At 48.8% G+C, this 27,534-nt stretch overlaps 1 protein-coding gene across 3 annotated transcripts; it reads left to right on the plus strand.

Moving 5' to 3' along the window:
* Window positions 1–134: 134 nt before the first annotated feature.
* On the plus strand, window positions 135–26,775 carry XRCC1 (X-ray repair cross complementing 1). Of its 3 annotated transcripts, none has more exons than XM_019756605.3 (17): window positions 135–286; window positions 733–825; window positions 8,422–8,532; window positions 18,442–18,600; window positions 19,380–19,454; window positions 19,550–19,655; window positions 19,965–20,074; window positions 20,150–20,261; window positions 20,396–20,654; window positions 20,973–21,089; window positions 23,516–23,609; window positions 23,770–23,902; window positions 24,510–24,564; window positions 24,650–24,789; window positions 25,913–26,003; window positions 26,420–26,495; window positions 26,587–26,775. In XM_019756605.3, the coding sequence occupies exons 1-17, from the start codon at window positions 236–238 to the stop codon at window positions 26,698–26,700; spliced, it is 1,896 nt and encodes a 631-aa protein (XP_019612164.2). In that variant the 5' UTR covers window positions 135–235; the 3' UTR covers window positions 26,701–26,775. The 3 variants fall into 3 exon arrangements, with proteins under 3 accessions (XP_019612164.2, XP_074170323.2, XP_074170322.2); XM_074314222.2 differs by lacking the exon at window positions 135–286 and adding an exon at window positions 372–553; XM_074314221.2 differs by lacking the exons at window positions 135–286; window positions 733–825 and adding an exon at window positions 7,066–7,395.
* Window positions 26,776–27,534: the final 759 nt, after the last annotated feature.

Raw genomic sequence — 27,534 nt, forward strand, 5'->3', positions numbered from 1 at the left:
CAGAGAGAGGCGGGGCTAGAAGGAAAGCTCGTTGCTAGGGAACTCAGCGCCTCTCTCTGGAGAGGCGCGACTGGGCTTGCGCGGGGTTGACGTGCGCGCCGGCGCGCCGCGGTTTGAAAGGCCCGAGCCTTGCGCGCTTGCGCACTTAAACGCGCGCAGGGAGCACCCCCCCGCTTCCCGCCCCTAACTCGGATCCTCCTTTTCCTTCGTGTCAGACGGAGCCCACTACGTTGACATGCCGGAGATCCGCCTCCGCCATGTGGTTTCCTGCAGTAGCCAGGACTCGGTGAGGGATTGGCGTGGGGAAAGTTGAAAGACGTAAGGGAATGCCACAAGAATTCCCCACAGAATCCCACAAGACGTAAAGGGGCTCCGCAAGAACTTTTGGAGTGTAAATGGGAACTTCATGGAACTCTAAGGAGGGTCATGGGAGGATTTCCAGGAGGCTATAAAGGAATTCTGGGAGAGATGTGGAATAGGTGGACTTCCGGGCGTCTGTGGAAGTTCTGAAGAGAAAAGGAGGACTAGGAGCGCTTCCTTGGAAAGTCCATAGGTGAACTTCTAGGCGGAAGTGTTGTAAGGGGCTCAAGGCAGAGTGTGGGGGGTTAACGCAGACACTTAAATGTGGGGGATCGCAGAGGGCTTGGGAGGACTCCAAGGAATAATCTGAGAACTGGGGCCCCAGCTTTCCTCTCTGTACCCTAACTTTCTCATTCCCTTTCCTATCTCCAGACCCACTGTGCAGAAAACCTTCTAAAGGCGGACACTTACCGAAAATGGCGGGCAGCCAAGGCAGGCGAGAAGACCATCTCGGTGGTGCTCCAGGTGATGCTGCCCCACCCCCATCGCCTTCCTGCGCGTCTGGAGACCCAGGGTCCAGACTCTTGAGCCAGGTGGCAGTTGAGGCACTTTCCCTTCCGGGCCTCAGCTTCCTTACCAGGAAAATGGGCATCACGATTGCCCCTTAGCAGAGGAAGAAGGTGATCTAAGGACTAGGCCAGGGATGATCATAGGAATCACATGTGGCCAGTTAGGTTCCTTCTGGGCCTCACTTTCCTCAGCTGGAAGTAAATGAATCACTGCCATGTATCTTGCCTTCTAAAGTCAGTGGGCTCAGGGCTGCAAGGTATCTCAGGAGGTCATCTAAGCCAATAAACCCCATTTTAAAGATGGGAAAACTGAAGCAGAGGGAGGGGAGAAGTGAAGTGGCCAGTCTAAGCTATCGTTTCTGGAATGCTGGCCACGTTCATTTTGAGTAAGCTCTTACCTTATCTGTATCACACCCCTGTGAAGTTGGAGGGAGGCAAACAGAAAAGGGTGGTTTGACCTGAGATGGTTCCAGAATTCCAAATAGGCTATTCCCGTCAGGGATAAAAAACTAGTGGGAGAAGAGAGCTAAGTGTGTTTTAAGCATCTGCTCTTTGCCTGGTGCCGGCCTGGGTGTTTTACCTACGTGATCTTGCTCTTCACAAGAGTGGTGTGATGTAGGGGCCATTGTCACCAGTAATAAATGGCAGTGCTGAGACTTGAACCCACAACTGAATGTTGGTGCTCTTAACTGCTTTGTCGTACTGCTTTGTGTTCACACACTGGCTTTCTTGATTTTGGCCATATTTCTTACTTCTGAATGTGGAGGTATTTGGGGAGGGATGTCGGGGGCAAGGCTTACGTGATTCTGTTTGATACTGAATGTAGTCTTGGTCTGTCTCTTGCCCAGTGCCTCTGAAAAAGTTCTAGGCAAAGCCTTGTGAGAATCTGAGGAATCTTTTTCCAGAAAAAATACACAGTCCTATAAGGTTTTTCTGAATGATTTTAGGAATTTAAACATCTCATAAGTCCCTAACATAGTAATAATAATGGCAGCTAACATATATTCAATGTTAACAACTGCCAGTCATTGTTTAAAACACCTCAACTCATTGAATCCTCAATAAATACCCCATGACCTAGAGTTTATTATTATCCCCATTTTACAGATGAGGGGACTGAGGCCCAGAGAGGTTATACAACTTGCCTGGAGCCAGTGTTTTAAATTGAGGGAGATGACAGTTTGCTGGTGGTTTAGTCTTGGGACCTGGATTCAAACCCCCAGTTCTCTCTCTAACTCACTCTGTGACCTCAGGCAAATTGTCTCATTTCTCTGAACCTGTTTTCTTATCTGTTCAGTGGGAATAATGAGATCCAAGCCCAGGGTTATTGTGACAATTGGGTGACATAATGTCTGCAAAAGTGCTCTGACAACATGTAGGTGTTTGTGTAAAGGGAGGTATTCATGTTTTTATTACTGAGTGATGATTCTGCTGGCTCTCTTACGATCAGGTTGCCCCAGGAGAATCACATCCCATTATGTACCCCAGTTACAGTGGGAACAGAGAGACTAGAGGCAGAAGAGACAGGACATAGGGGTGAGGGAGCCAGAGTGAGGCACTGGGTCCTCTGCCCTGGGACACTGAGGGAGATACTGCCGCTGTCACTGAAATGGGAAACCCGGAGAAAGGGTAGCTTAAGAAGGTGATAGGTTCAGTTGGCATGTCCAGGTATGATGTGACTTTGAGACATCCTAGGGGTGGCACGCAGGAGGCAGTTAGGGATCGGTCTTGGAAAGGAGACAGAGATGTGGAAGTTGTCAGCACAGGGACAGGACCTGTAGACTCAGCAGTGGATCGATTCATTTGTTCATTTATTGATTGAATAATTATTTATGAAGCACCTCTGTAGGCCAAGCTGTTTTAGATACCGGGGCCATGTAGTAGTGGATGGCACAAGACAAACATATGTCAGTCCTATGGAGCTTTCATGTTAGAGGTGAAAGTCACAACTGAAACATAAGTCAGCTGATGAGTGTTGTGGAGGAAAATTAAACAGTTAAGAGGAATGGGGAATGCCTCAGCTGGGGAGGAGGCAGTGGCAAGAGGTTTTTATTTAAATAGGGAGTCAGGGAAGGCCTCCCTGAGAAGGTGGCATTTGAGCAGAGTGAGCTCTGCAGGTATCTGGGGAAGAAGCACAGGCAGCCTAGGCGGGCTGGAGCCTGGCGTGCTGGAGGAACAGCCAGGAGGCCCGTGTGGGTGGAGTAAAGTTAGCCGGGGGTGGGGAGAGGTAGGAGATGAGCTAATGGGGTGGGGGTGGAGCGCCCCAACACACTGACAGCCTGAAAGCCATTGTAAGGACTTAAGCTTTTGCTCTGGGTCAGGCAGGAGCCACTGAAGGGCTCTGAGCCAAGGAGGAACACAATCTGACTTAGGTTCTCACAGACTCCTGGTTTCTGTGTTGAGAATACTGCAGGGGCAACTGCAGAGCAAGCATCATTGCGGTGCGTAGCTTATCCCATGTCAGAGACCCTGTGGGAAATCTAAGTGCATTTGGCAGTTGCCAATATGCAGGGTGACTCCAAATTCACCGAATGTTAATTTTGGTTCTTTTTCAAGCAAGTGATGAGGCAGAAATTTCTGGACACCGAGACTCGTTGACTACTCCGTGGGTTTTTCTACTACCTGTAGTTTTTCCTCCCAGCTATATTATACAACATCTGGATATTATCACACTGGGTTCAGCCGTCTCTGCTTGTGACAGCCGCACACACCCTTTTTGTTTGCGTTGGCCACCGGAGGCTCTGTGGCCAACCCATCACCTGCTCCCAGGAGGGGCCTTCCCACCTCTTTGCTAACTTCTGGGCCAGAGGGGATGGCTGGCTGGGCACAATCCCCGTGTAACTCTGGTGCTCCACCGGAGGTGCGTTCTTTAGAAGAAACGTTCAATAGCAAGGTGGCACAGGTTTCTGTTTTGTTTTTCAGTGGTTTTCTAATCATTTGGTTTGCCATCGTGGCATTTCGAGTTAGTTTTTACCTTCTTTTGATGTGTATGTAACATGCTTACAGCAAAGCGCTCAGTTCCGTGAATCCTCACAGCCTGCAGCCTGTGTGCTCTACACCCAGATCAAGTAATAGGACATGCCCAGCTCCCCCGTCCCCTTGCTGTCACTACCCCCATAAACATAACCACGATCCTGATTTTTAACAGCATTGATTCGTTTTGTCTGGTGTTGAATTTTATATAAATGGACTCGTACAGTATATGTACTTTTGTGTCTGGCAATTCTCACCCTACATTATGTTTGTTAGTTTCATCCCTGTTGTTGAGTGTAGCATTGGATGGTTCGTTCTCATTTCTGTATAGGATTCCATTGTTGGAGATAAGCATTGTGGTTTTGTCAACTGTACTTTTTGAATGGGTATTATATGCATTTGGTGCAAAATTCCAAAGCACGTACACTGGAAAAGTCCCCTTCCCCACCTGCTTCCATGCCCTCCTGCCCCCTCCCCTGACTCATGCTATCCAGTTTTTCCCTCCTGAGGCAACCACTGTTAGCAGTTTCTTGTGGGGCCCTCCTGGGTCACTCTGTGCACATATAAACATATACATCCATCTCCTCCACCCCTTTTTAAAAGTACATAGTATATACACTGTTATCCCCTGGGTTTTTCTCAAATAAAAATGTGTTTTGGAGTTCCACTGTCCTTGCATCAAGTGCTACCTTATTCTTTTAAATGCTTCATGACATTGCCTTTCATGGATGCGGAACAATTTTTTTAACAGGATGTCTCTGAGGAACTCTGCAAACCTTCCACGTTTCATTCATTTCACTGTCATGAATTGTGTCTCTCTGAGAAAGGTGCACACAAACCCGGGCCACAGATGACAGTCATCTTGTGTGGAAGCCCTTCTCCTAGCAGCTGAACACTCCTTTGCTGAGATAAAATTCACCATTTTAACCACTTAAAGTGTACAGGTCAGTGGTGTTTAGTGTACTGGCAATGTTCTGCAACCATCACACTGTCTAATTCAGGGCGTTTCTGTCCCCCAAAGAGAAGCATCATAACCGTGAACAGTCACTCCCCATTCCCCTTCCCCGGGTGGCCCCTGACAACCACTGACCTACTTTCTGTCTATGGATTGGCCTGTTCTGGACGTTTTCTTCAAATAGGATGGTATAATATGTAGCCATTGTGTCTGGCTTCTTTCACTCAGCATAATGTTTTTGAGGTTCCTCCATGTTGTGGCATGTATCAGTGCTTCATTCTTTTTTACAGCTGAATAATATTTCATCATGCGGAGATACTATACAATGGTATCCATTCATAAGTTGATGGACGTTTGGGTTGTGTCCATGTATACACGTTTCTATCAGAAATGTTTTATTTATCAAAAAGAAGAAATACAAGGGAGTCTATTGTGTGTTTAAAGTAGACGTAGTTATGTATGTGATGAGAATCATTCATTTAAAATCGAAATATATACATCCCGCTAGTTATGGGGCCCTGTGTTTCGTATTGTGGGAGAGGTAAAGTTACTGAGTTTTTACCTCAAGGATTGAAATAGGGGCATGGAAAAGGAGTGTTGCTGGTTTATAGTCAGGCAGTTGGGTCCAAATTTCTCTGCCAGTCATTAGCTGTGTGTGACATATGAGCCTGTCTGGGCCTCAGTTTTCCTATCTGTACAACTGGGACAGTAACAGACCCTTCCCCCTAAGGTGGTTGTGTGGATTCGGTGATGCTTGCCCAGGAGGAGCTTCTCTGTGTGGTAGGCAGAATAATGGCCTAAAAGTTGGCCATATACTAATCCCCAGAACCTGTGAATATGTCACTTTACACGGCAAAAGGGACTTTACAGTTATGATAAAGTTACGAATCTTGAGATGGTGAGATTAGCCTGGGTTATTTAGGGGGGCCCAATGTAATCATAAGGGTCCTTATAAGGAAAGAGGTAGGCAGGAGAACCAAGGTCAAAGGAGGAGATGTGGAGATGGAAGCAGAGGGTGGCATGATGCCATCGCTGGCTTTGAAGATGGAGGGAGGAACTACAAGCCAAGGAATGCTGGCGGCCTCTAGAAGCTGGAAGCAAGGCAAGGAAACAGCTTCTCCCCTGGAACCTCCAGAAGGAATGCAGCCCTGCTGATACCTTGACTTTAGCTCCGTGAGACCAAATTGCAGACCTCTGACCTCCAGATCTGTGAGGTATGTTGTTTTTAGCGAGGAAGTTTGCGGTAATTTGCTCCAGCAGCAGCAGGAGTCTACCAAGCACCTGGCACACAGTGAGACGCTGAAAACCTTAGCTTTGATGATCCTTTTGTGATAGATGGGGACACTGAGGCAAGTGACTCATCAAAGCCAGTTGGTCAGGGAGGGCAGGCTCAGAATTGTAACTGCGTATTTGTTCCTTCGGTAAATGGTCACTGGGGGCTTCCTGTCCATCTGTCCATCAGGAATGTACTGAAGGCCTCCTGTGGTGATAGTATCAGCTCACGTTTACGGAGGCACTATTCACAGGTCTTCGTAGGTCTTCCTCGTTTGAATCGTCACAGCGACGCTGTGAGGTAGAAGTTGTTACTGTCCCCATTTTATAGGTTAGTAAACTTAGGCTCAAGGGGCGAAATGAAACCGTTTGCTCCAGGATCACACAGCAGTCAGTAAGCAGAGCTGGGAAGGACTAGACGCTGTTCTTGGTGTCAGGGGCACAGGAGGGAGTGACTCAGATATTGTCCCTGCCTTCATGGAGTGTAAAAGTCTGGTGCGGGAGACAGATGCTGGACGAACACCAATTAAAACTAATAACTGGATGATATCAAGTGGTCATGATGAAGGAGAAAAAAGCAGGGTTAGGGAATAGAGTAACACCTGGTGGGAGGTGAGGGGGGCTACTTTGGTTGACTTGATGAGGTGACGTCTGAATAGAGACCTGGAGGATGGAAGGAGCCAGCCGCGGGAAGGTGTGGGGAGGAGTGTCTAGGCTGGGGGATGACAGGTGCAAAGGCCCTGAGGTAGGAATGAGCTAGCCTGTTCTCAAGACAGAAGGAAGGCTGGAGTGGCTGGAGGAGAGCCATCGAATGTGGCGGGGAGGAAGCTGAGAAGTTACACGGGGGCTTCTTGTGTAGCTGGGCAGCTCCCTATGCAGGACTCAGCGGTGGAGAGCTGGGGGCAGCGGTGGAGACAGGCAGAGTGGTCAGGAGGCCAGCTCACTCAGCCTTGGGACGGCCCTCAGCACTGCTTCTCTCTCCAGCACCCGTGAGGTGGAGGAGGAACACGCATGGACCTGAGCCAGCCTGCCTGGGCTCCAGTCCCAGCTCTGCGGCTCACCAGCTGTGTGACCTTAGACAAGTTACATAACCACTTCCTGCCTCCTTTGCTCACGTGTAAGAAGGAGATAATAATAGCCTCTGCCTTGCAGAGCCGCTGTGAGGGAGAAGATGCGTGCGTTCCGTGTCTGGCACATCGTGAGCAAGTAGATGTTTGCTGCCACTGCTCTGGTTGTTATTATCTGTATCGTCTGAACTCCCTTCAGAAGAAGGGTTATTATGACGACTCTCGCCTCTCACACGTGAGGAAGCTGCTGCTCAGAGAGGTTGTACGTCCCCCAGGGTTGCACCCTTGGAAATGACAGGACTGGATTTGAACCCAGGCTTGCCTCACCCCAAGTCCAGGCTTCTTCCTCCCATGTAGGGGTGCTCCGGTGTGCAGCCGTGTGCAGGCGATATTGGGGGGACCTCCAACATCACCTGGGAGGTGATAGGGCAGATGGGAGCATCAGATGATCCCAGGGGTGAGGCCAGTGTAGGAGGTGGACTAGGTACCTTTGAGGATTGGAATAACTTGTCATTCTAGGATAAAAACAGGATCCCCAAACTAGCAAGCAGGAGACTTGCCTCGGCCATTCCTAACTGCCTTCTACCCCCACATGGCTTTCTGCATCCTTAACTGTCAGAAGGGGGTGGCGGGATGACAAGTCCTTTGGGGGAAGCCTTCCTACAGGTAGCTCTTTCCTTCTATTGACACAATTATCGAGCATCGACTAATAATGCCTCCGGCATCATGACTGACCGCAGTAGAGTGCCTATTACATGCCAGCTCTGTGGCCACAGTATTTGTGTGTATCATCCTAGATACAAAGGTCATCCCCATTTTACAGATGAGGAAACTGACCAAGAGGTTAGAGGTCATATCGCTAGTGTGTGGCAGAGCTGGGATTTGAACCCAGGAAGCAGTGGGGAGCAAAACCAGTCCAGGCCCCTACCCTCAGGGAATTTCCTCTGAGTCCTGTGTGATTGGGGGTGGAACACTCTGGCAGGTGCTACCAAGGAGAGCTGCATGGCAGCGGGTTATAAGCTGATCTGGCAGAGTCTGGAGGAGTCGGGGAAGCGGTGTGGGGGTTTGTACATTCAGTGAGTATTTTCTGAGCTGCGACTGTGTGCCATGCCCTGTGCAGTGTACAGTGGACACAGTGGCACCACTCAGCCCCTGCCCCTGCTGTCACAGGCTTGGTATTGCAAGGAGACATGGCAGCTCAGATGGGGGTCACTCCACTCCCTAGGTCCCATAGTGAGCCCAGGGGCAGAGCAGGCACTGACAGCGGGCTTTCCCTCTCCTGCAGTTGGAGAAGGAGGAGCAGATACACAGCGTGGACATCGGGAACGACGGCTCGGCCTTCGTGGAGGTGCTGGTGGGCAGCTCGGCCGGAGGGGCCGGGGAGCAAGACTATGAGGTAAGCAGGACCTTGTGATGGGCCCCAGGCTGATCTGCCCCAGATGCCCCATCACCACTTCTCCCCGGCCTCCTGGGTGCCAGGCGGGGTGGAGATGAGTCACACTGACCGCTGCCCTTTGGAGGAGCTCAGTGTACGGAGGAGACAGGTGAAAAACTGCATGGCCGGGAAGAGACCGAGTTTACCTTGTTGTTGCATAAACAACCCTTTTATTGCTGAATCGTATTCCACTGTGAGCATGTTTTAAGATTCACTCACTGCTTGAGATTAAAACCGCTTTTTAAGAGATATTTGTCCCAGAAGCTCTCACAGATGTCCTGGCAAATTGAGATTCCGCATTATGTGGGATGCCTCTGTTAGATGCTCTATTTTCGACAAATGTTTACGAGAAGAAATGCCTTTTGCTCTATTATGAATGTTTAAAAAGTCGGCACAATCCATTTTTTTACTGGTTGAATTAATTAGATCTGGATTAGTGAGATCATAGTTGGCCAGCTAGTTAATCAAAACACTGTCTTTGGGTAAAAATAAATCTGCTGTGACAAAGTTTACACTTTTAAGTGAATAGACCAGTTTTCTACAAGATACATTTTTTTTTTGCTTGTAGTGACAAATTGTTTTAAATTGAGGTATATTTTGCATATAATAAAATGCACAGATCTTAATGTACAGGTCAAAGCGTCTTTGACAAATGTGTACACCTGTGCCACCGTCCCCCAAATCAAGACATTAGAGCATTGCCAGCATCCCTGAAAGTCCCTTCCTGTCCCTTTGCAGTCACTCCTCCCTCCCAGTTCAGGCACCCTCTGACCCCTTCTGTCATTATAGACTAGTTTTGCCTGTCTTACAATTTAGTGTAAATGGAATCTTACAGTATGTCCTTTTTTTGTGTCTGGTTTCTTTCACTCAGCGTTCTGTTTTTCTGAGATTCTTCCTGTGACTGTGTCAGTGGTCTGTTCCGCTTCATTGCTCAGTCGTTTCCACTGTACGCACAGACCACAATTTGTTTTTCTATTTTGTTGATGGGTGTCTGGGCTATTGCCACTTTTTGACTATTATGAATACAGCTGCTGGAACATTCTTATACAAACTTCTGTGTGGAGATTTGTTTTGGGTAAATACCTCAGAGTGGAACTGTAGGGGCTTAGGTTAGATATGTTTTATTAACCTTATTAGAAATTGACAGTTTTCTACAGTGGTTGTACCATTTTATATTCCCTTTAGCAGTATATGAGAGTTCTTGTTGCGTCACATCCTTACCTATATTTGATACAGCCTTTTTAATTTTTGAAATTTCAGCTATTCAGAGGCATGTTGTGGTATTTTATTTTGGCTTTAATATGCATTTTCCCAACAAGTTCTGACATCGTGTAACCTTTGATGTACTTATTAGCCCTTCATTTATTTTATTTTATGAAGTGTCTATTTGAGTCTTTTGCTTATTTTTTTATTAGGTTGTTTGTCTTTTTGTCTTGGGCATTAACAATGTATATTTTTCAGTCTCTTTTTTCAGCTATGTGTGTTGCAGATTTTCCCCAGTCTGTGACTTGCCTTTTCATTATCGTAACACTGCCTCTTGATGCGCAGAAGCTGATAAAGTTCAATCTATCAAGGGTTTATTTTTTTTTAAACGCTTAGTCCCTTTTGTGTCCTGTAAAAGATATTTGTCCCAAAGTAATGAGAGTCCCCATATTTGCTGTCGCTGCTGTAACAAATTATCAGACACTTAATGGCTTGAAACAGCCAGCACAAATACATTCTCTTACAGTTTTGGAGGTCAGAAATCTAAAATCACTCTCCCTGGGCCAACATCACAGTGTTGGCAGGGCTGCCTTCCTTCTGGGGGCTCCAGGGGAGAACCCTTGTCCTTACCTATTTCAGCTTTCAGAGGCTGCCTGTATTTCTTGGCACGCGGCCCCTTCCTCCATCTTCAAAGCCAGTGATCACGTTACTGTGATGTCTACTTCCCCATCTCTTCTCTGATTCTGACTCTTCTGCCTCCCTCTTTCTTAAAAAGTCCCTTGTAATTATTCTGGACCCCCCTGGATAATCCAGAGTAATCTCCCTATTTTCAAAATCCTTAACTTAATTGCATCTGCAAAGTCCCTTTTATGTTCACAGGGTCCAGGGATTATAATGTGGCCATCTTTGTGGGGCAGGATTATTCTGCCTTCTGTCATCTCCTGTGTTTTCTTCTAGAACCTTTATATTTTAAGCTTTTACACTTAAATCTCTGATCCGTTGCAAATGAATTGTTGTATATTGTGTGAAGTAGGGGACAGGTTCATTTTTTCCTGTTTGTTTTTTATATGTTCGTTGAAAATACTCTTTTTCTGAAAAAAGGCTTTCCTTTTCCCATTGAATTGTTTTGACTCTTGTGTTAAAAATTAATTGACCATATACATATGTGTGAATTTCTTTCTGTCCTCTGTTCTGTTCCATTAATACGTATGTTTGTCCTTATGCCATACCACCCTGTCTTAACAGTAAATACTGAAAACAGATTGTGTTGGACTTCCAGCTTTTGTCTTAAAGATCTATTCTAGATCCTTTGCATTTATTTCCATATGAATTATAAAACCAGCTTGTCAATAACTTTCAGACCTACAGAAGACAATGCCCATATGTCTGCAGTTTCCCTGAGTGTTAACATATAGGTACAGTAGTCACCACTTATCCTCTTGTTTCACTTTCCAAGGTTCCAGTTACCCACAATCAACTGCAGTCCAAAAATATTAAATGGAAAATTCCAAACAATTTGTAAGTTTTAAATTTTGAGCCATTCTGAGTAGCTTGATGAAATCGCGAGACGTCCTGCAGGGAACATGAGTCGTCCCGCTGTCCAGCATCTCCACACTGAATACGCTGCCTGCCCATTAGTCATTTAGTAGCCGTCTTAGTTATCAGTTGTCACGGTATCGCAGTGCTATGTTCAGGTAACCTTTATTTTACTTAATATTGGCGCCAAAACCATTCACATAAATTTTATTACAGTGTATTATTATAATGTTCTATTTTATTATTAGTTATTGTTAACCTCTTACTGTGGCTAAGGTACTATCCAAGTTTTCAGGCACCCACTGGGGGTTTTGGAATGTGTCCCCCACAGATAAGGGGGGGACTACTGTGACTATTTTTTACTGAACTGAAAAAATTGCATAAGTTGCATACATGATGTCCCTGTATCTCTTTATCCCACTCCAGTAGATATTTCCTAAAAACCAACACATTTTCCTCCTTAATTTCTGTGGGGCAGAGTCCCAGAGAGCAGTTTCCAGGCTCTCAACCTCGCGTGGGGAGGTGCTGGCTCGGGTAGTGAATGACCATCAACTGTGATTGGTTGGCCATCAGCTGTAACTGGTTAGCCAATTGGTTACTGATGTAACTGCGGGGCTGTGTTGATTGGTTGGTTGGTTGGCAGGCAGCGAAGTGAATGGCGGACTGCGGATCATGTGGCTACTACTGTGTGTGTCTTGACCAACCCCCAGAGAGAATATAGTGGTATGACTCCCCTATCTATGGCTCCGTGGGTGTTCCTTTTTGGCCTCACCATATCCTGTGTTCTTATGTGGGGAGTGGGACCAGAGGCCCCGCAGGCCGCCCCGCACGACAAATGGTGCAGCGAGCAGGGTCTCCCACACGACATCTCAGTATAGTTATCAAAATTAGGAATTGATGTATTCTGTTTTCTGACCTCAGACCTTATTCCATCATTGTCCCAATAATGTTCTTTATAGCAAAAGGAACTTTAAAATCATGCATTGCATTGCCTAGTCACATCTCCTTGGTTTCCTTTTAATGGGAACAATTCCTGTGACTATCTTTGTATTTCATGCTAGGGACATTTTTGAAGACTAGAGGTCAGGGGATTTTGTAAATATCACTCTGTACAAAATGTCTGATGTTTCTTCATGATTAAATTTAGGTTATACGCTTTGGGCCAGAATACCACCGAAGTGATGTGTTGTTCTCAGTGCATCAGATCATGAGGCACTTGCTGTTGACTTGCTTCATTACCAATGGTGTTAACTCGGAGCATGTGGTTAAGGTTGCATGGTCCAGGTGTCTCCACTGTACTGTTACAGTTTTGCCCTTGTAATTAATAAGTATCAGGTGGGGAAATACTTTAAGACTATGTAAATATCTGGTTACATCTCACACTTGCATTCACTAGCTTTAGCATCTATTGATTCTCGCCTAAATTACTGATGTTATTTTAATGATATTTTCAAAAATTTCATTTTTTAGTTGTTAATAGCATAAAAAAATACAATTCACTTTTGTATATTGGCCTTGTATCTTGCGACCTTGCTAAAGTCACTTACTAATTTTTGTTGGAGAATCCCTTGGGATTTGTGTAGAGCCCTTGAGATTTTCTACATACAAAATCGTATTGCTGTGAATAAAGACAGTTTTCATCCTTTACAGTCTTTATACTTTTTTCTTCTTTTTCTCATCACACTGACTACTGTCTCTAATACAATGTTGAATAGAAGTGATGAGAGTGGACATCCTGGTCTTGTTCCTGATCTTAGGGGGAAAGTGTTGAGTCTGCCACCATTAAGTACAGTGTCAGCTGTAGATTTGTTTATAGATGTCCTTTGTCAGGCTGAGGACATTCTTTTCTAAACCTACTTTGAGTTTTTTTTCATGAATGTGTGTTGAATTTTATTGAATGCTTTTTCTGCTTTACAAAGTACATTTTAACAAATGAGGTTTTCCTTTAACAAACATTCTTATTCTCAAGGTTATGTAAGTTGTAAAAAGGTAAACTGAGGCACATTAAATTTTGAAGAGTTGCTATGAGCAAATGATTTGAATTGGGCAGCCAAAACTGGAAATGATTAGGGGCACACTGTGGGTGGTCTAGGGCAGAGGTTTTTCTTTTTTTTTTATAGAGGACACAGAAGCAAAGCAAAGCAATTATTCAATTGGCTGTAGCTTACATGGTTACCTTATTTGGGAAATCTAGTTATTTAGCTGAACAACTGTTATGGTAGTTGTTCTTGAGTTTCATTTTCTTAGATTCAAGAAATTTAATTGGCTGTTTATGATTAGTTCTTGCATTTAATTTTCTGAGATTTGAGTGCACTAACTCTGGCTTATAGTTTGTTTACATAGGCTACCTAACCACTAGAGTCACCCAGTTTCTAGTGGCCTCCTTGTTTAACTATTTTAACAAAGTCAACAGTTCTCTTTTTTTGGCAAACAGATTTAGATCAAAATTCTACTTTATAATGATGAAAACAGAATAAGTGTGTTTTTAGCCAAAATTTTATCATGTCTGGTAGGTGAATGTTCATTATTTACCCTCTTCTCTATCCAGTAAGATGGAATGGCTAGCTCAGGGCTTTATCTTTTCAAAGTCTGAAAACGCCTATGGCAATAATCTCCCATTCTTTTAAGGTTTTTAATTAAACTTCTGCTGGAGTCTCAGATTTTTGTTATAATTTTTAGCCAAGACTGAATTAAAGGCTCTGGAGTTTATAATGTTTGGCTTCCACGCAGAGACTAGGTGAGGCTGGAAGAACCAAGAAAGAAAAGGAAAAAGGATAGAGTAGGGCTGGTCAACGTTGATGTCACCTATACAGTAAGGCCTCACTTACCATAGCCAGTAGGTTCTGCAACTTCAAGTGAAATGACATTACAGTGAAACCAATTCTACCACAGGCTAATTGATATCGACAAGAGTTGAGTTCCTAAGGCCTCTCATCAGTGTTATAGAGAAACATTATTCGAGGACCTGCTGTACAGATCAAGTACAAGGCACATAGTGTAATAGGTAATACCATTTTCTACAAAATCAACCTGTTCTTTTTCTTCCCCTTCCAATTCTACAAAGGAGATTCATAAGCTTTTGAGGTTAACACATTCTGGAGAGTAAAGGTTTAATCCCGGAATCTTACAGATGGTGTTGGATAATAAAAACAGCCTGATAACTAGAGTTGTTTCTCTTTACAGCGAATGGGTAGAGAGTACAGTCAGAGGAAATCAACCTCTTAGTATCCGTAGCAGCTGCCAAACACAGTTTGCATTGCCCCTTCATTTTAGTCAGTAGATAAATGCAGTTCTTCTATCAGCTCAAAATCAGGCCTTTTATAAACCATTATAGTTGAGGACATAGAGATGGCTTCCTTTCTGTATAAATTTCTTTGTCTTCGCTGTTTCCTTTTCATAATCAGAGCTCAGCACAAAGAGACATATAGTTATAGTCTATGGTTTTCTCAACAAAAGGCTTTTGATTTCTAATTTCACAAATTTTACAGCATGTTAGTTAGAAAGAACTAAGTAAGTAACAATATATGCAACTAAAATTGGCTCACCACATAAGACTATTGTTTACTTAGGAAGAAAGTCTAGCATTAGGTAGACCCAGAGTTGATCTGGAAGCTTAACAAAGTCAGGGTGCTTGGTTGGCACCTCGTGATTCTTTGGACTTGTCCTTGCAGCTACAAGATGATTGCTGCTGCTCCATCCATCACGTAGTAGCATCCAAAGCAGGACTTGGAGAAAACGGAATGGCAGAAATTCAGTGGCACTCTTCCATCCTCTGTTTCTCTTTTTTATTTTTCAATTATAGTTGGCATCCAACATTATTTTATATTAGTTTCAGGTATACAGCATAGTGGTTAGACATTTATATGATTTACGAAGTGATCTCCCTGACTAGTCTAGCACCCACCTGGCACTATACATAGTTACTACAATAGGAGGTCGGACAATTAAGTTTGCGAACTCATCCTAGAAGAAGTGTTACATAACTCACTGCTGAATATCACTACCGTCACCTTCAAAGTATCCCCCTTGGGAAGCTATACAATGAGGCCAGAGTCTAGTCCACCCTTCCAAGCAATTTTGGAACTCTTTTTTCTGTAATGGCCATCAGAGCTGTCATCGTATTACCCTTGATGTCCTGAATATCATCAAAATATCTTCCTTTCAATATTTCCTTTATCTTTGGGTAAAGAAAGGAGTCATCGGGGGCCAGATCAGGTGAGTAGGGCAGGTGTTCCAATACAGTTACTTGTTTCCTGGCTAAAAACTCCCTCACAGGCAGTGCCATGTGAGCTGGTGTATTGTGATGCAAGAGCCATGAATTGTTGGCCAAAAGTTCAAGTCGTCTAACTTTCTCACGCAGCCTTTTCAGCACTTCCAAATAGTAAACTTGGTTAACTGTTTGTCCAGTTGGTACAAATTCATAATGAATAATCCCTCTGGTATCAAAAAAAGGTTAGCAACATCATTGCAACAAATTCGCAAACTTAATTGTCAGACCTCCTGTTATTGACTCTATTCCCTATGCTGTACTTTACATCCTCGTGACTGTTCTGTAACTACCAATTTGTACTTCTTAATCCCTCCACCTTTTCACTGGTGCCACTAACTCCCCTCCCACCTGGCAACCATCACTTTGTTCTCTATCTATGAGTCTGTTTCTGTTTTGTTTGTTAGTTTATTTATTTTGTTTAGATTCCACTTATAAATGAGATCATATGGTATTTGTCTTTCTCTGTGTGACTTATTTCTCTTAGCATAATACCCTCTAGGTCCGCCCATGTTGTCGCAGATGGTAAGATTTCATTCTTTTCATGGCCTAGTAATATTCCATTGTATATATGTACCACATCTTCTTTATGCATCTGCCTACTGATGGGCACTTAGGTTGCTTCCATATCCTGGCTATTGTAAATAATGCTTATCCTCTGTTTCTCTTTAATGAGGAAGGCAAATCTTTCCCAGAGGCCCCCAGCTGCCTCCCTCTGAATATCGCATTGGCCAGAACTGGGTCATGCACATGTCCTTGGAGCAGCCATTGGCAGAGGGAATTGGATCACTTAGACCAATCATGGTTCATCCCTTAGTGTTGGATGCACAGCTCTTCCACTCTTGTTCAAAACTACCTGGTCAGTTTTGATTGTCATTTGTTCCTTCATCATACTTTCAGCATCTCCATTTACTTCTTTAAACTATTAAAAATACTTTTATTTTGTGTGTTTGATATATTTTTTAAAGAGTGTTTTTTGTTTGTTTGTTTTTAAAGATTTTATTGGGGAAGGGGAACAGTGTGTTTTTCCAGGACTTTATTGGGGAATAGTGTATTTTTCCCAGAACCCATCAGCTCCAAGTCAAGTTGCCCTTCAATTTAGTTGTGGAGGGCACAGCTCAGCTCCAAGTCCAGTCGCCGTTTTCAGTCTAGTTACAGGAGGCACAGCCCAGCCCACCATCCCATGTGGGAGTCAAACCAGCAACCTTGTTGCTCAGAGCTCGTGCTCTAACCAACTGAGCCATCCAGCCGCCCCGATATTTTCAATATATGAAGCCTTTGTGGGTCTGAGTATGCAGCTTGTGGTTTCTGCTGCCCCTAAGTATGGTCGCCTGTTTCCTCATGCCTCATGGCGTGTGTGTGTGTGTGTGTGTGTGTTTCTTATTGTTAACTTCTGTGCTTTGAGAATACGTATCTGTGAGAAATCTTAGAGGACTTGGTTTGAAGTACGTTCCTCCAAAGAGGATTTGTCCTGGTGTCAGGTGACACTGTATACATGGGACCACTTAAAATGTTCAGCTTGGGTTTTTCTGTCCGGATAGCTAGTATGAATTTTTGCTCGAGAATCAAGTCTTCGAGAGTACAAACTCGTGATTTGGAGTTCTCCAGAGAGAATTTTTCAGTTTTTCTCTGCTGTCCTCCGAGCTAAGGTCTCCCACTGACTCTCTCCCCAAGTCACATTTTCCCCTAATTTACCCACAGAGGAGGGGCCCAGCTCTATGTGATGTGGTGATGGCCTCAGATACTGTTCTTGCTTGGAGCCCAAGGAGTGGTCTTCTGTTCCCCTCTGCCACCACCCCTTAGGGCCTTTAAAATCAATCTCTGTGCCGCCCAGGGTCAGCACCAGGGTACACACCACATCAGTGCCAACCACTGTACCAGTCAGGGTCCTGCCAGGAGACTGAAACCACACCAGAGAATTTAACAGAAAGAATTAGTAACTGGGTATTGAACTGAAGAGGCAAGAAGACTAAGGTCTGATGAAGAACTGAGTGCAGGGGGCAGCTGCCGCCTCTGGGGTTGGGGGAGCAACAGGAAAAGGTTGGAATGACTGAAACGCAGATGTTTAGAAACTTGGAGATGGGGTTCCCATAGAGCTGAAAATCAGACCCTGAGGAGGGGCGCTCATCAGCTGATGCTGGTGTCCCTGAGCGAGGCTGGATGAGGCCGGTTCTGCAAGTATTAGGAAGCTGCAGCCTGGACAGATTGGCTGCCACAGTGAAGCACTGCTGCAGAAGCGGAAGCAGAGGCGAGCCTGGGGTGGTGCTCACTAGCCCTGCAAAAAGGAGCAGATCCCGCCTTCCTCCTCCAGCCTTGCAGCCTCTCTCTAGCCCCCCCTGTTGGCAGCCGATCAGGAGCAGCTGGAGAAACAGAAATGTTGGGCCTGGCCCAGCATCCCAGAGCTGAGCGTAGAAGAGTGGGTTTGAGCTAAGAGAATCACTTAATAATTGGCACAACCCCCCATCTCTTTGGACTCTGCCCTCTCATTTCTGGCCTCTGATAATTCCCCTTGCTTTGCTTCTGACTCAGCCGTGTGTTTCCAAAAGGTGTTTGAATATTGTGAGTCTTCTCTGCGGGAGGGTTCCTTAGGCCATGTAACTGTCCATATGAGCAGATGTGGAAGAATTTAGAGAAGGATCATTGAGATCTGGAAGTAGAAGGATCCCTCTGGGGTCTGGCAGGGAGGGATTGACCAGAGGCCCAGAAATAAGAGAAGAGTCTAGAGAGCTCAAGGCAGGTCGCAGCGTGAGCTGGATCTGGTTACTCCCTCAACCTCTCCTCGGGCCACCTGCCCTCTTCCCAGCCCCTAGGATGCGTCATTTAAAGCAGCCAGCCTGGTTCTCATTCACTGTCCCTTCCCTCAGGTCCTTCTGGTCACCTCGTCCTTCATGTCCCCTTCTGAGAGCCGCAGTGGCTCAAACCCCAACCGCGTTCGCATTTTCGGGCCTGACAAGTTGGTCCGGGGAGCAGCCGAGAAGCGCTGGGACCGCATCAAAATTGTTTGCAGCCAACCCTACAGCAAGGTACCTAAAGGGGGAGCTGGGGCTGCAGAGTCCTTGGTCCTGGCCGAAGAGAGAGCTCAGGGGCCGATACTGAGTCGCAGAGTGCTGGGAGGGCAGGACGGCTGGGACCATAGGAGGCTGGTTTCCTGCCTTCTCTGAAATGGGTTTGAGAGCCTCCCCTTACGTGAGGCTTTGTTTCCTGGAGGGAGCCCAGGCCAGGTGAACTGCAGGACCTCCGGGGAGTTGGCGGAGGGGCAACTGACTTGTTAGGGGGCTGGGCTAGGAGCGTGGGCCTAGGAGTTAACATCAAGAGTGGAGTCAGATGCTGGGTTCAAAACCTGGCTACACCATTTCTTAGCTGTGTGACCTTGGGCAAGTGACTTCACCTTTCCGGCCTCAGCGTCTTGACCCTTACAGGGTTGCCGTGAGCTAGGATGCTAAGCTGTGGTAACAAGGCCCAAATGGAAATGACACCACGCAGTGTAGGTATCCTTACCCATGGAACTGTCCTGGGGGGATGTTTGGATGGTCACCCAGGGACCGGACTCCTCTCTTCCTGTGGCTCTATCTCCCCAGCTGGCAGAAGGGGAGAGAGCTAATGCACGTAAAGGGCTTAGGTAGAGCCGTGCTGACCCAGAGTTACGGCGCCGTGCAGCTTGATGTTATATTGTCAACATTATCATCTGGGCACCTCCATAGATGAGGAAAAGAGCCAGAGAGCGGTTTCCCTAAGTGAAAGGGGCTTGAGGCCAGGCCTTGGTCTTTGGCCAGACTCCCTGACTCCCACCCTCCTTTCCCAGGACTCCCCCTATGGCCTGAGTTTTGTACGGTTTCACAGCCCCCCAGACAAAGATGAGGCAGAGGCCTCACCCCAGGTAAGCCTGCCCACCACTCCCAAGAGCCCTCTCCCTGCCTCTTCACCCCCACCCTCCAACAGCCCACCCACTGCACTGACCTTGTGGGACCTTAGAAGGTGACCAAGCTCGGCCAGTTCCGCGTGAAGGAGGAGGATGAAGGTGCCAGCTCCCTGAGACCAGGGGCCCTCTTCTTTAGCCGGATCAATAAGATATCTACTGGTAAGTATGGAAAACTTGAGTCCTGAGTGAGTACCGGGTTGGCACCTACACTCCTGGATCTGAGGGAGGAGGGACTGGAGGCTGGACCCCTGGGTCTGGGAGAAGAGGGGCCTGGGGGCCTGGACCCCTGGGTTTGAGGGAGGAGTTGGCTGGGGGCCTGGACTCCTGGGTCTGAGGGAGGCGGGGCTGGGGGCTGGGCTCCTGGATCACTGCTGGGTTTTGGGAACAACACTCTTTGTCCCATGGATAGGAGCTGAAGGGTCTGAGGGCCCAGCCCTCTCATCCTGGATCCACTTCTTCCCTCTGTAGCCACAGCGAGTGACCCGGCAGGACCCAGCTATGCAGCTGCTACACTGCAGGCGTCTAGTGCCACCTCCTCAGCCTCTCCGGCCTCCAAGGCCGTAGGCAGCACCTCCAAGGTGAGATCATTAGGCCCTGGTGGGGTGGAGAAGGAGGAGAGAATCTAGAGGCCTCAACTCATCTCACCCCCTCAGCCTCATGAGTCCCCCAAAGGGAAGAGGAAGTTGGATTTGAACCAAGAAGAAAGGAAGACCCCCAGCAAACAGTCATCTCAGCCCTCACCATCTGCTCTTAAGAAACCCAAACGTGAGCAAACTGGATTTCTTGTTCCCATAGGAGCCTGTGCTCCTGTGTCCTAGGGGCGGGCTCGGAATCAGAGGGCAGAGGGGGTGGGGTTTAATCCCAGTCGCGCTAACTGAATCTACTCTTTGGCTCCCCAGTGTCAGCACCCACCCGTACCCCAGCCACCGCCTCAGTCGTTGCCCCAGCACGCGGGGCAGTGCCAGGGAAGCCCCGAGGAGAAGGCACCGAGCCCAGGGGACCCCGAGCTGGCCCGCAGGAGCTGGGAAAGATCCTTGAGGGTGTGGTGGTGGTGCTGAGTGGCTTCCAGAATCCTTTCCGCTCAGAGCTCCGAGACAAGGCCCTAGAGCTGGGGGCCAAGTATCGGCCGGACTGGACTCCAGACAGCACCCACCTCATGTAGGCCTGTGCCCTCCTCCTCCCCACCTTCCTGCTGCTTCTCCTCCGTCTCCCTGTCCCCTCCATCTTGCTTTCTTTCTCTCTCCCTGTTTGCCTCCTCCTCCACTCTCTCTGTCTCTTCAGCTCCCCGTATGTACCCTCTGCCTGTTTCCTCTCTGATTCTTACATATTTCCCTCAGTCTCTGTGTCTTTTTCTGTTTCTCCCATATCTGTCTCTTTCTCTCTCTCCTTCTCCCTCTCTCTGTCCCCGTTATTTCCTTCTTCTCCTTCGCGCCTCAGATCACACCTGACTGACACCCTCCATTCTGCTCCCATCAGCTGTGCGTTTGCCAACACCCCCAAGTACAGCCAGGTCCTAGGACTTGGAGGCCGCATTGTGCGTAAGGAGTGGGTGCTGGACTGTCACCGCATGCGTCGGCGCCTGCCGTCCCGGAGGTGAGGCCTCATGGCATGTGTGTGACATACACATGTGCACACACCTACCCCTCATCCCTGTTGGGCAGTGCTAGGGCTCTGGGGCTTGCCAGTGGGGAACACAGGCGGCCGAGCCCAGAGTCGGCTGACTTCTGTGGGGGATGGGGGGAGGGAGGGCAGGGCTGGGAGACACACAGGAGGGAAGGACGACTTGCCTGGGGGTTCACAGAGGGCTCTATGCAGTGTGCTTCGGAGAGGGAAAAAAACATTGCAGGCTGGAAAAACAGCATGCAGAGGCTCAGGCTGCAAAACACAGTGTTGGGGCCTTTTTAGATTCATTCTAGAAGACCCAGCTTGGTGTCAGGCAGGACTGTGCAGTGCTGGGCACCCAGATATCAGGTCCTGACTTTGAAGGCCTCTTACTTTGATGAGGAGCCAGATGTTACAAAACAGTATGGAGGAAGGCCCAAGGGAAGACCCCAAAGAGCGAGGTGGGGTGAGGGGTGTCTTCAAGGACAAGACGAGGTTTACCAGACTGAACAGAGGCGGAGAGCATGCTGGGTGGAGGAGTCAGTCTGGGGTCAGCCTGGAGAGGTTGCAGGTGGGGCTCAGCTTCCAGTGGGAGGAGGAAGTGGCAGGAAAATGAGCCTGGGCAGCAGGAGCCATGGTAGGCTTTGGAGCTGGAGAAGGGCGGGCTGAGATCTGAGACCTGTGGATTGGAAGGTAGACTTGAGTCGCACTCCTAGGAAGGCAGACAGATCCACCTGAGGATGTTCAGAATCAAGGCTGCACCTGGTGTATTTGAGAGACGTTCTGTGTTTGTGTTTGTTTGGGGAGAGGCGAAGGTGGAGGCGGAGGCTGGGAGGTAGGTGCGATCAGCGCAGAAAGGGCTCTTGGAGCCTGGCAGAGGCGCCGGGCTGTCCAGGTCCACAGGCCTCTTCCTTAGGTCGGGAATCCAAACATCTCCGAGCCAACAGTGTTTTCCTAGGTTTAGCACAAACTCACTTGGCTGCATTATTATCCTGAGCTCATGTGAGGCTATTTATGGACTTTATTTATCCCATTGAGTTTGTCATATTTATTACAGAAATATGCATGGTTTTGATTTACAGGCCACTCTTTCCTCCCACCTCCCCCGCCCCCGGAAGGTGTTATATAACAATCTGTACACCACCATTTGCCTCTCTAAAATCTGAAAAATTCAAAATTCTGAAACCCATCAGGCCCCAAGGGGCTCTCCATGAACAATGGGGAGCCACGGAAGGTTTGAGAGGGGCGGGGGCCGGCTCTGTTGTGGGGAGTAGAGTGTTGAGGGGAGGCTGAAGGCAGGGACCCTGGAGAAGGCTGGGGCCTTGGAGACAGAAGCGGGATGAGTGGGGGATATATATTTAAGGACAGAGGACCAGGGTTTGGATTTTGTCTGCGTGGGAGGGGAGGAAGATTGCGTGGAAGACAAGGCAACGAGTATTTGCATCAGGGTTTTGACCAAAAAAATAAATTTATTTTAAAATAAATTATATTTTTAAAAACTCGATGATGGAAGGGACACTCCAGGGAGATGGCTTTCTCCACAATAATTACAAATTGAGTTTTAAGATTCTTTTCATTAAAGATTTAAAGAATCTTTAAAGAAGCTTAGTAAACCTACCATGGATTCTTCAATCAACGGCTACACTTTAAATCCTCTGAATTTCCCATGAGCTACTGCTTTACACTGAGTGTGACGGGCCTGAACAGTGTTTCACCAGCTTTGAAATAACCAAATCATGAGCAGAAGGGTCTTATGTGCATACCAGAAAACTAAAGCCAACACGTTCATTTGCTTCTGCTGCATACATTGCCCTGTGATTTGGGGCAAATTAATTAATCTCTGTTCCTTTGTTTCCTCCCCTATAAACTGGGGCTAAAAATAGCACCTACCTGAGGATTCAGTGACTCCATATTTGTAAAGTGTTTAGAACAGTGCTGGGCACATAGGAAATCTCATATAAGTGTTAGCTGTTGTTATTATTAGAACTAGGAGAATTCTTTTCTTGGAGTTTCAGCAGTTTAAGGAACCATGAATATAGATAGTATCAAGGTCTTTAAAAAATGTTATTTGCTTTTGGGAATTTTCCCTTAATTGGTAGGCATTCTCCCAAGGAGAAACTGACTTTGATTCTCAAAGGGGAAAATTATTTTTTATTTTTTTCCTTTCTGAAATGGGGCATTTCTTCCCCGAGAGGGAGGGGCAGCCAGGGAGTGCTCAGGTCTTCTGTGTGGGAGGCTGGGGTGACTGGGTGTCAGTGGGGCCTTCTGCAGCTGGGAGGAGGGGCAGGCTGAGAGTGGCCATGGTTGCGACCCTGGGTATTCAGTAAATGCCAGTGGCTGTTGCTTCCCAAGCACCCTTCCCACCTGCCCCAGAGGAAACTCTATGCTGTTTGTCTGAGGCCCGATGCCTCTCCTAGGTACCTCATGGCAGGGCCAGGCTCCAGCAGCGAGGACGAGGGGGGCCCTCACAGCGGCAGCAGCGGGGATGAAGCCCCCAAGCTTCCCCGAAAGGTCCGATGCCCCCTGCGCTGGTGGGGGAGGGTGTAGTGGGAGGAGTACATGGGTCGGTTGTGATCCCCAAACTCTCCACTCTTCTGCGGGCACACAGCTCCACACATACTCACACTCACCCTGCCTCTTCCCTCCTCGTTGACTCACCCTCCCTCTTCAGCGCCCCCAGACCAAAACCAAGCCCCCTCAGGCAGCAGGACCCAGCTCACCCCAGAGACCCCCAACCCCAGAAGAGACCAAACCCGCCTCACCAGGGCCCCAGGAAGATACAGACATTGAAGGACAGCAGTCAGGTCAGAGCCTGAGGGAGGAGGGGGCTGGGGGCCTGGGCTCCTGGGTCTGAGGGAGGAGGGGCTGGGGGCCTGGGCTCCTGGGTCTGAGGGGGGAGGGGCTGGGGGCCAGGACTCCTGGGTCTGAGGGAGGAGGGGCTGGGGGCCTGGGCTCCTGGGTCTGAGGGAGGAGGGGCTGGGGGCCTGGGCTCCTGGGTCTGAGGGAGGAGGGGCTGGGGGCCTGGGCTCCTGGGTCTGAGGGAGGAGGGGCTGGGGGCCAGGACTCCTGGGTCTGAGGGAGGAGGGGCTGGGGGCCTGGGCTCCTGGGTCTGAGGGAGGAGGGGCTGGGGGCCTGGGCTCCTGGGTCTGAGGGAGGAGGGGCTGGGGGCCAGGACTCCTGGGTCTGAGGGAGGAGGGGCTGGGGGCCTGGAGACCTGGGTCTGAGGGAGGAGGGGCTGGATACCAGTCAGATGGATGTGGGGGGAGGAGGAGTTTGGGGACCCCAATAACTGGATCTGGAGAGCAATTGAGGTTGGGGTTTGGGATGCCCGCGTGAAACTGGGCGGGAGGGTTACCAGCCTTTCCAGAAGATAAGGCAGACGCCTCACATTGACAAAGCTTCCACTCGCAGAAGGACAGGACAATGGGGCGGAAGATTCTGGGGACACTGATGATGAGCTGAGAAGGTAGGGTTGGGGCTGGGGGACCCTGGCCTTGGGTGGAAGGGATCTGGTCTGCATACTCTTCCCCCACCCCTCTTGGCTTCCCCAGGGTGGCTGAGCAGAAGGAACAAAAGCAGCCCGCTGGCCAGGGGGAGAATGGCGAGGACCCATACGCGGGTTCCACGGATGAGAACACAGACAACGAGGGGCCCCCGGAGTCTCCCAACCTTCCAGTTCCTGAGCTCCCTGGTAGGAAATCGCTCCCTCGCTCCTGAAGTGGGCTCTGTCTCTCTCAGTTCTCAGCCATGATTTGCCCTAGCCAGCCATGGGATCGCTGCTGCCTGCCTGTGACTTGTCTCTCCATTGCCTCTGCCCCTCCTTGTTTCCTTAGGCCTATTCCCTTCCATTTTACATCCTCTTGTCACTTCCTCTGTCCCCCTCTTTACTTCGTGCTGTGGCCACCTCCATCATACCCCTGGTCAGGCCTGACCCCCTTTGGCTCCACTCCAGGTGTTAACGGCCCCTCCCTCACTCCAGGTTTCAACCTCCCTCTCTTCAGGATCACCTGGGGGCCTTTTAAAATCTTCAGGTGCCCAGGCCTCACCCTCCAGGTTCAGTTCTGTCAGTATGGGGTGGGGCCTGGCACACAGATGTGGGCACTGATTTCTGTTGGGACCTGGGTGGTGTTGGCATTGTTGTTTGTCACCCCAGACATGAATGCAGGGGGCGTGGAGTGGGGGTCAGGCATCAGAGCCTCTGCCGGTGGAGAATGGAGGGAGAAGCCAGGCAGCCCGAGGGCTGAGTGGAGGTGAGGTGCAGTGGCCGCTAGAAGAAGCTGTTGCCACTGGTTCCTTGTGGGTGATGGGCAGGAAAGTACTTTGATCCTGCAAAGCCCCAAAAGTGGCACCAGCGAGTTGATAGCCTGGAAAGCCAGGTTGAAATGGAACGAAGAGCCAACCTGAGGGTAAGGGCCAGAGAAGGCACTAGTGGAAAAGGAGTGAGACAGCCTCGGTGAGGAAGTGGCCAGCTAGAGAAGTTTCCAACCGGCCAAGCTCATTAAGTGGCACCAGCCCCTCTGTGATTTTCCTCGGTAAGAAGCACGTTGTAGTCTTTGGAATTGGGTCTACCATTTAAGAAAAAAAAAAAAAAAAAAAGGCAAAGCAAAGCTCCCCATGAAGTTTAAAGATTTTACAAGGCTCTGCTGGGCCTGGCCAGGTACCGCTGCTCATCACCCCGCCGGCTGTGCATGAACACCCTGTCCAGCCACTGGCCCGGCTGGCCCTCCGGTCTTGCCTCCAAGTGTTCCGTGGCTCCTGGCTGCTGCTTGGAACTGCAGGGCCCTCACCTTGGCTCTTCCACTGTCTCCCCACAGACTTCTTCCAGGGCAAACACTTCTTCCTGTACGGGGAGTTCCCTGGGGACGAGCGGCGGAAGCTCAGCCGATATGTCACAGCCTTCAATGGGTCAGTCTCTAGGGGGTGCAAAGGGGGAGCTGGGTCCAGGGGAGGGGATGTGTTAAGTTTGGGAAGGAAGGTGATCGGGAGGGTGGAGAAGGGGTGTACCTTGCAGGATGGGCACCGGCCATGGAGTTCAGTGCCAGCCCTGTCCCCTGTGCTGGGTAGCTCTGCTGCATACCTTCACCTCCGCTTCCTCTTCTCTAAAGTGGGGTTCCCCACCACCCTTCCGAAAGGTTTAGTGACAGTGGGAACTGTTGGTATTGTGGCTGTGGCAAAGCTGGCACATGGGAGAATGGGGGATCCGCAGGCAACCTCTAGGGCACACAGGTGGGGATAGGCGAGGACGGCCTTTGAGAATGGTTGGGGAGTGGGGTATTAGCAGAGGGGACACCGAGTCTCGGCCTCTTTTCTTTTCCCGCCAGGGAGCTCGAGGACTATATGAGTGATCAGGTCCAGTTTGTGATCACGGCACAGGAATGGGACCCCAGCTTTGAGGAGGTGAGTCCAGAGGGGCAGGGAAAGGGAGACCCAGACTGCCCTTGTATCACCTCCATCCCCTCCTCGCTCACACGTGCACCCCCCTCCCCAGGCCCTGGTGGACAACCCCTCCCTGGTGTTCGTCCGCCCAAGATGGATCTACAGTTGCAACGAGAAGCAGAAGTTACTTCCTCACCAGCTCTATGGGGTGGTACCCCAGGCCTGAACACACACAGGCACACGCACGCACACATGCACACAATGTGCACACGCAAGTTCAATAAAAGTGATTTGGTTTGGAGCTGCTGCCCCTCACTTGGGAGTCTCCCAGAATCTCCCAGAGGCTCCATCTTTCTGTCTTATGTTTGGTTTTTGCTTCCCCTCTGAGGGCCAGGTCTCTGGGCTGCCTGAAGACTCCTGTCCTGGGGTCCTGGAAAGAATGAGGGGCTCTTTATTGAGGCTGTCTTATCATGGGGCTGGTAGGGAAGAAGCCCTGTCACTCCTCCCTGGCCCTTCAGCCCTATGGTAGCAGCTGGCAGGGAATTGGGAATCTGACACTCAGCCGGTTCTGACCCTCTGAGCCCGTTCTCGGGTCTTGGTCCTCCCTCTGTGGGTTCTGGGCTGGAGGCCTGGGTGCTTATGAGGTGTGCCTCTCTCTTAAAGTCTCAGCCCCCCTGGCCAGGGATGTCTCCCTTTCTTCAGGGCTTTTAGAAGTAGCTCTGTAACTATCACCAGCACGGTTTTACCTCACCTCACTTGGGAGGTAAAATGGGGGGAAGGAACATTTTAATCAACCCACCCAAATCCTGAACCCCTTCAAGGCTCTACCTCATTTAAGGTAGGAGCTGAGCTGGCTGTTAGAGAATCGGCAGACGATGGGATGGCAGTTTAGGCAGGAGTCCATGGCCTGGTTCAAAGGCCAGGAAATGGGAACTAGCCTCGTGCCTGGGAGCAATTGAAAGAGCATTGTCACCTTTGGTGAAGAGGCTTGAGGGGCAGATCTGGCGGGAAAGGTGGGCATAGTCCTTGCAGCTGGTAGCCACGGACATGGGTGGCTATT

This window comes from Rhinolophus sinicus, chromosome 8 (genome assembly GCF_057876585.1).
Source record: "Rhinolophus sinicus isolate RSI-liver-muscle chromosome 8, RSI-T2T, whole genome shotgun sequence".
Classification (NCBI taxonomy): domain Eukaryota; kingdom Metazoa; phylum Chordata; class Mammalia; order Chiroptera; family Rhinolophidae; genus Rhinolophus; species Rhinolophus sinicus.

What these genes read in the sequence shown, in the direction of transcription:
- XRCC1 (XM_074314221.2), top strand. Translation starts at nt 7,081, where the DNA reads ATGGACCTGAGCCAGCCTGCCTGGGCTCCAGTCCCAGCTCTGCGGCTC. An exon ending in GGAAGCTGCTGCTCAGAGAG is followed by an intron (nt 7,396 to 8,421) that starts GTTGTACGTCCC and finishes CCTCTCCTGCAG; the next exon opens with TTGGAGAAGGAGGAGCAGAT. An exon ending in TGCTCTTAAGAAACCCAAAC is followed by an intron (nt 20,262 to 20,395) that starts GTGAGCAAACTG and finishes TTGGCTCCCCAG; the next exon opens with TGTCAGCACCCACCCGTACC.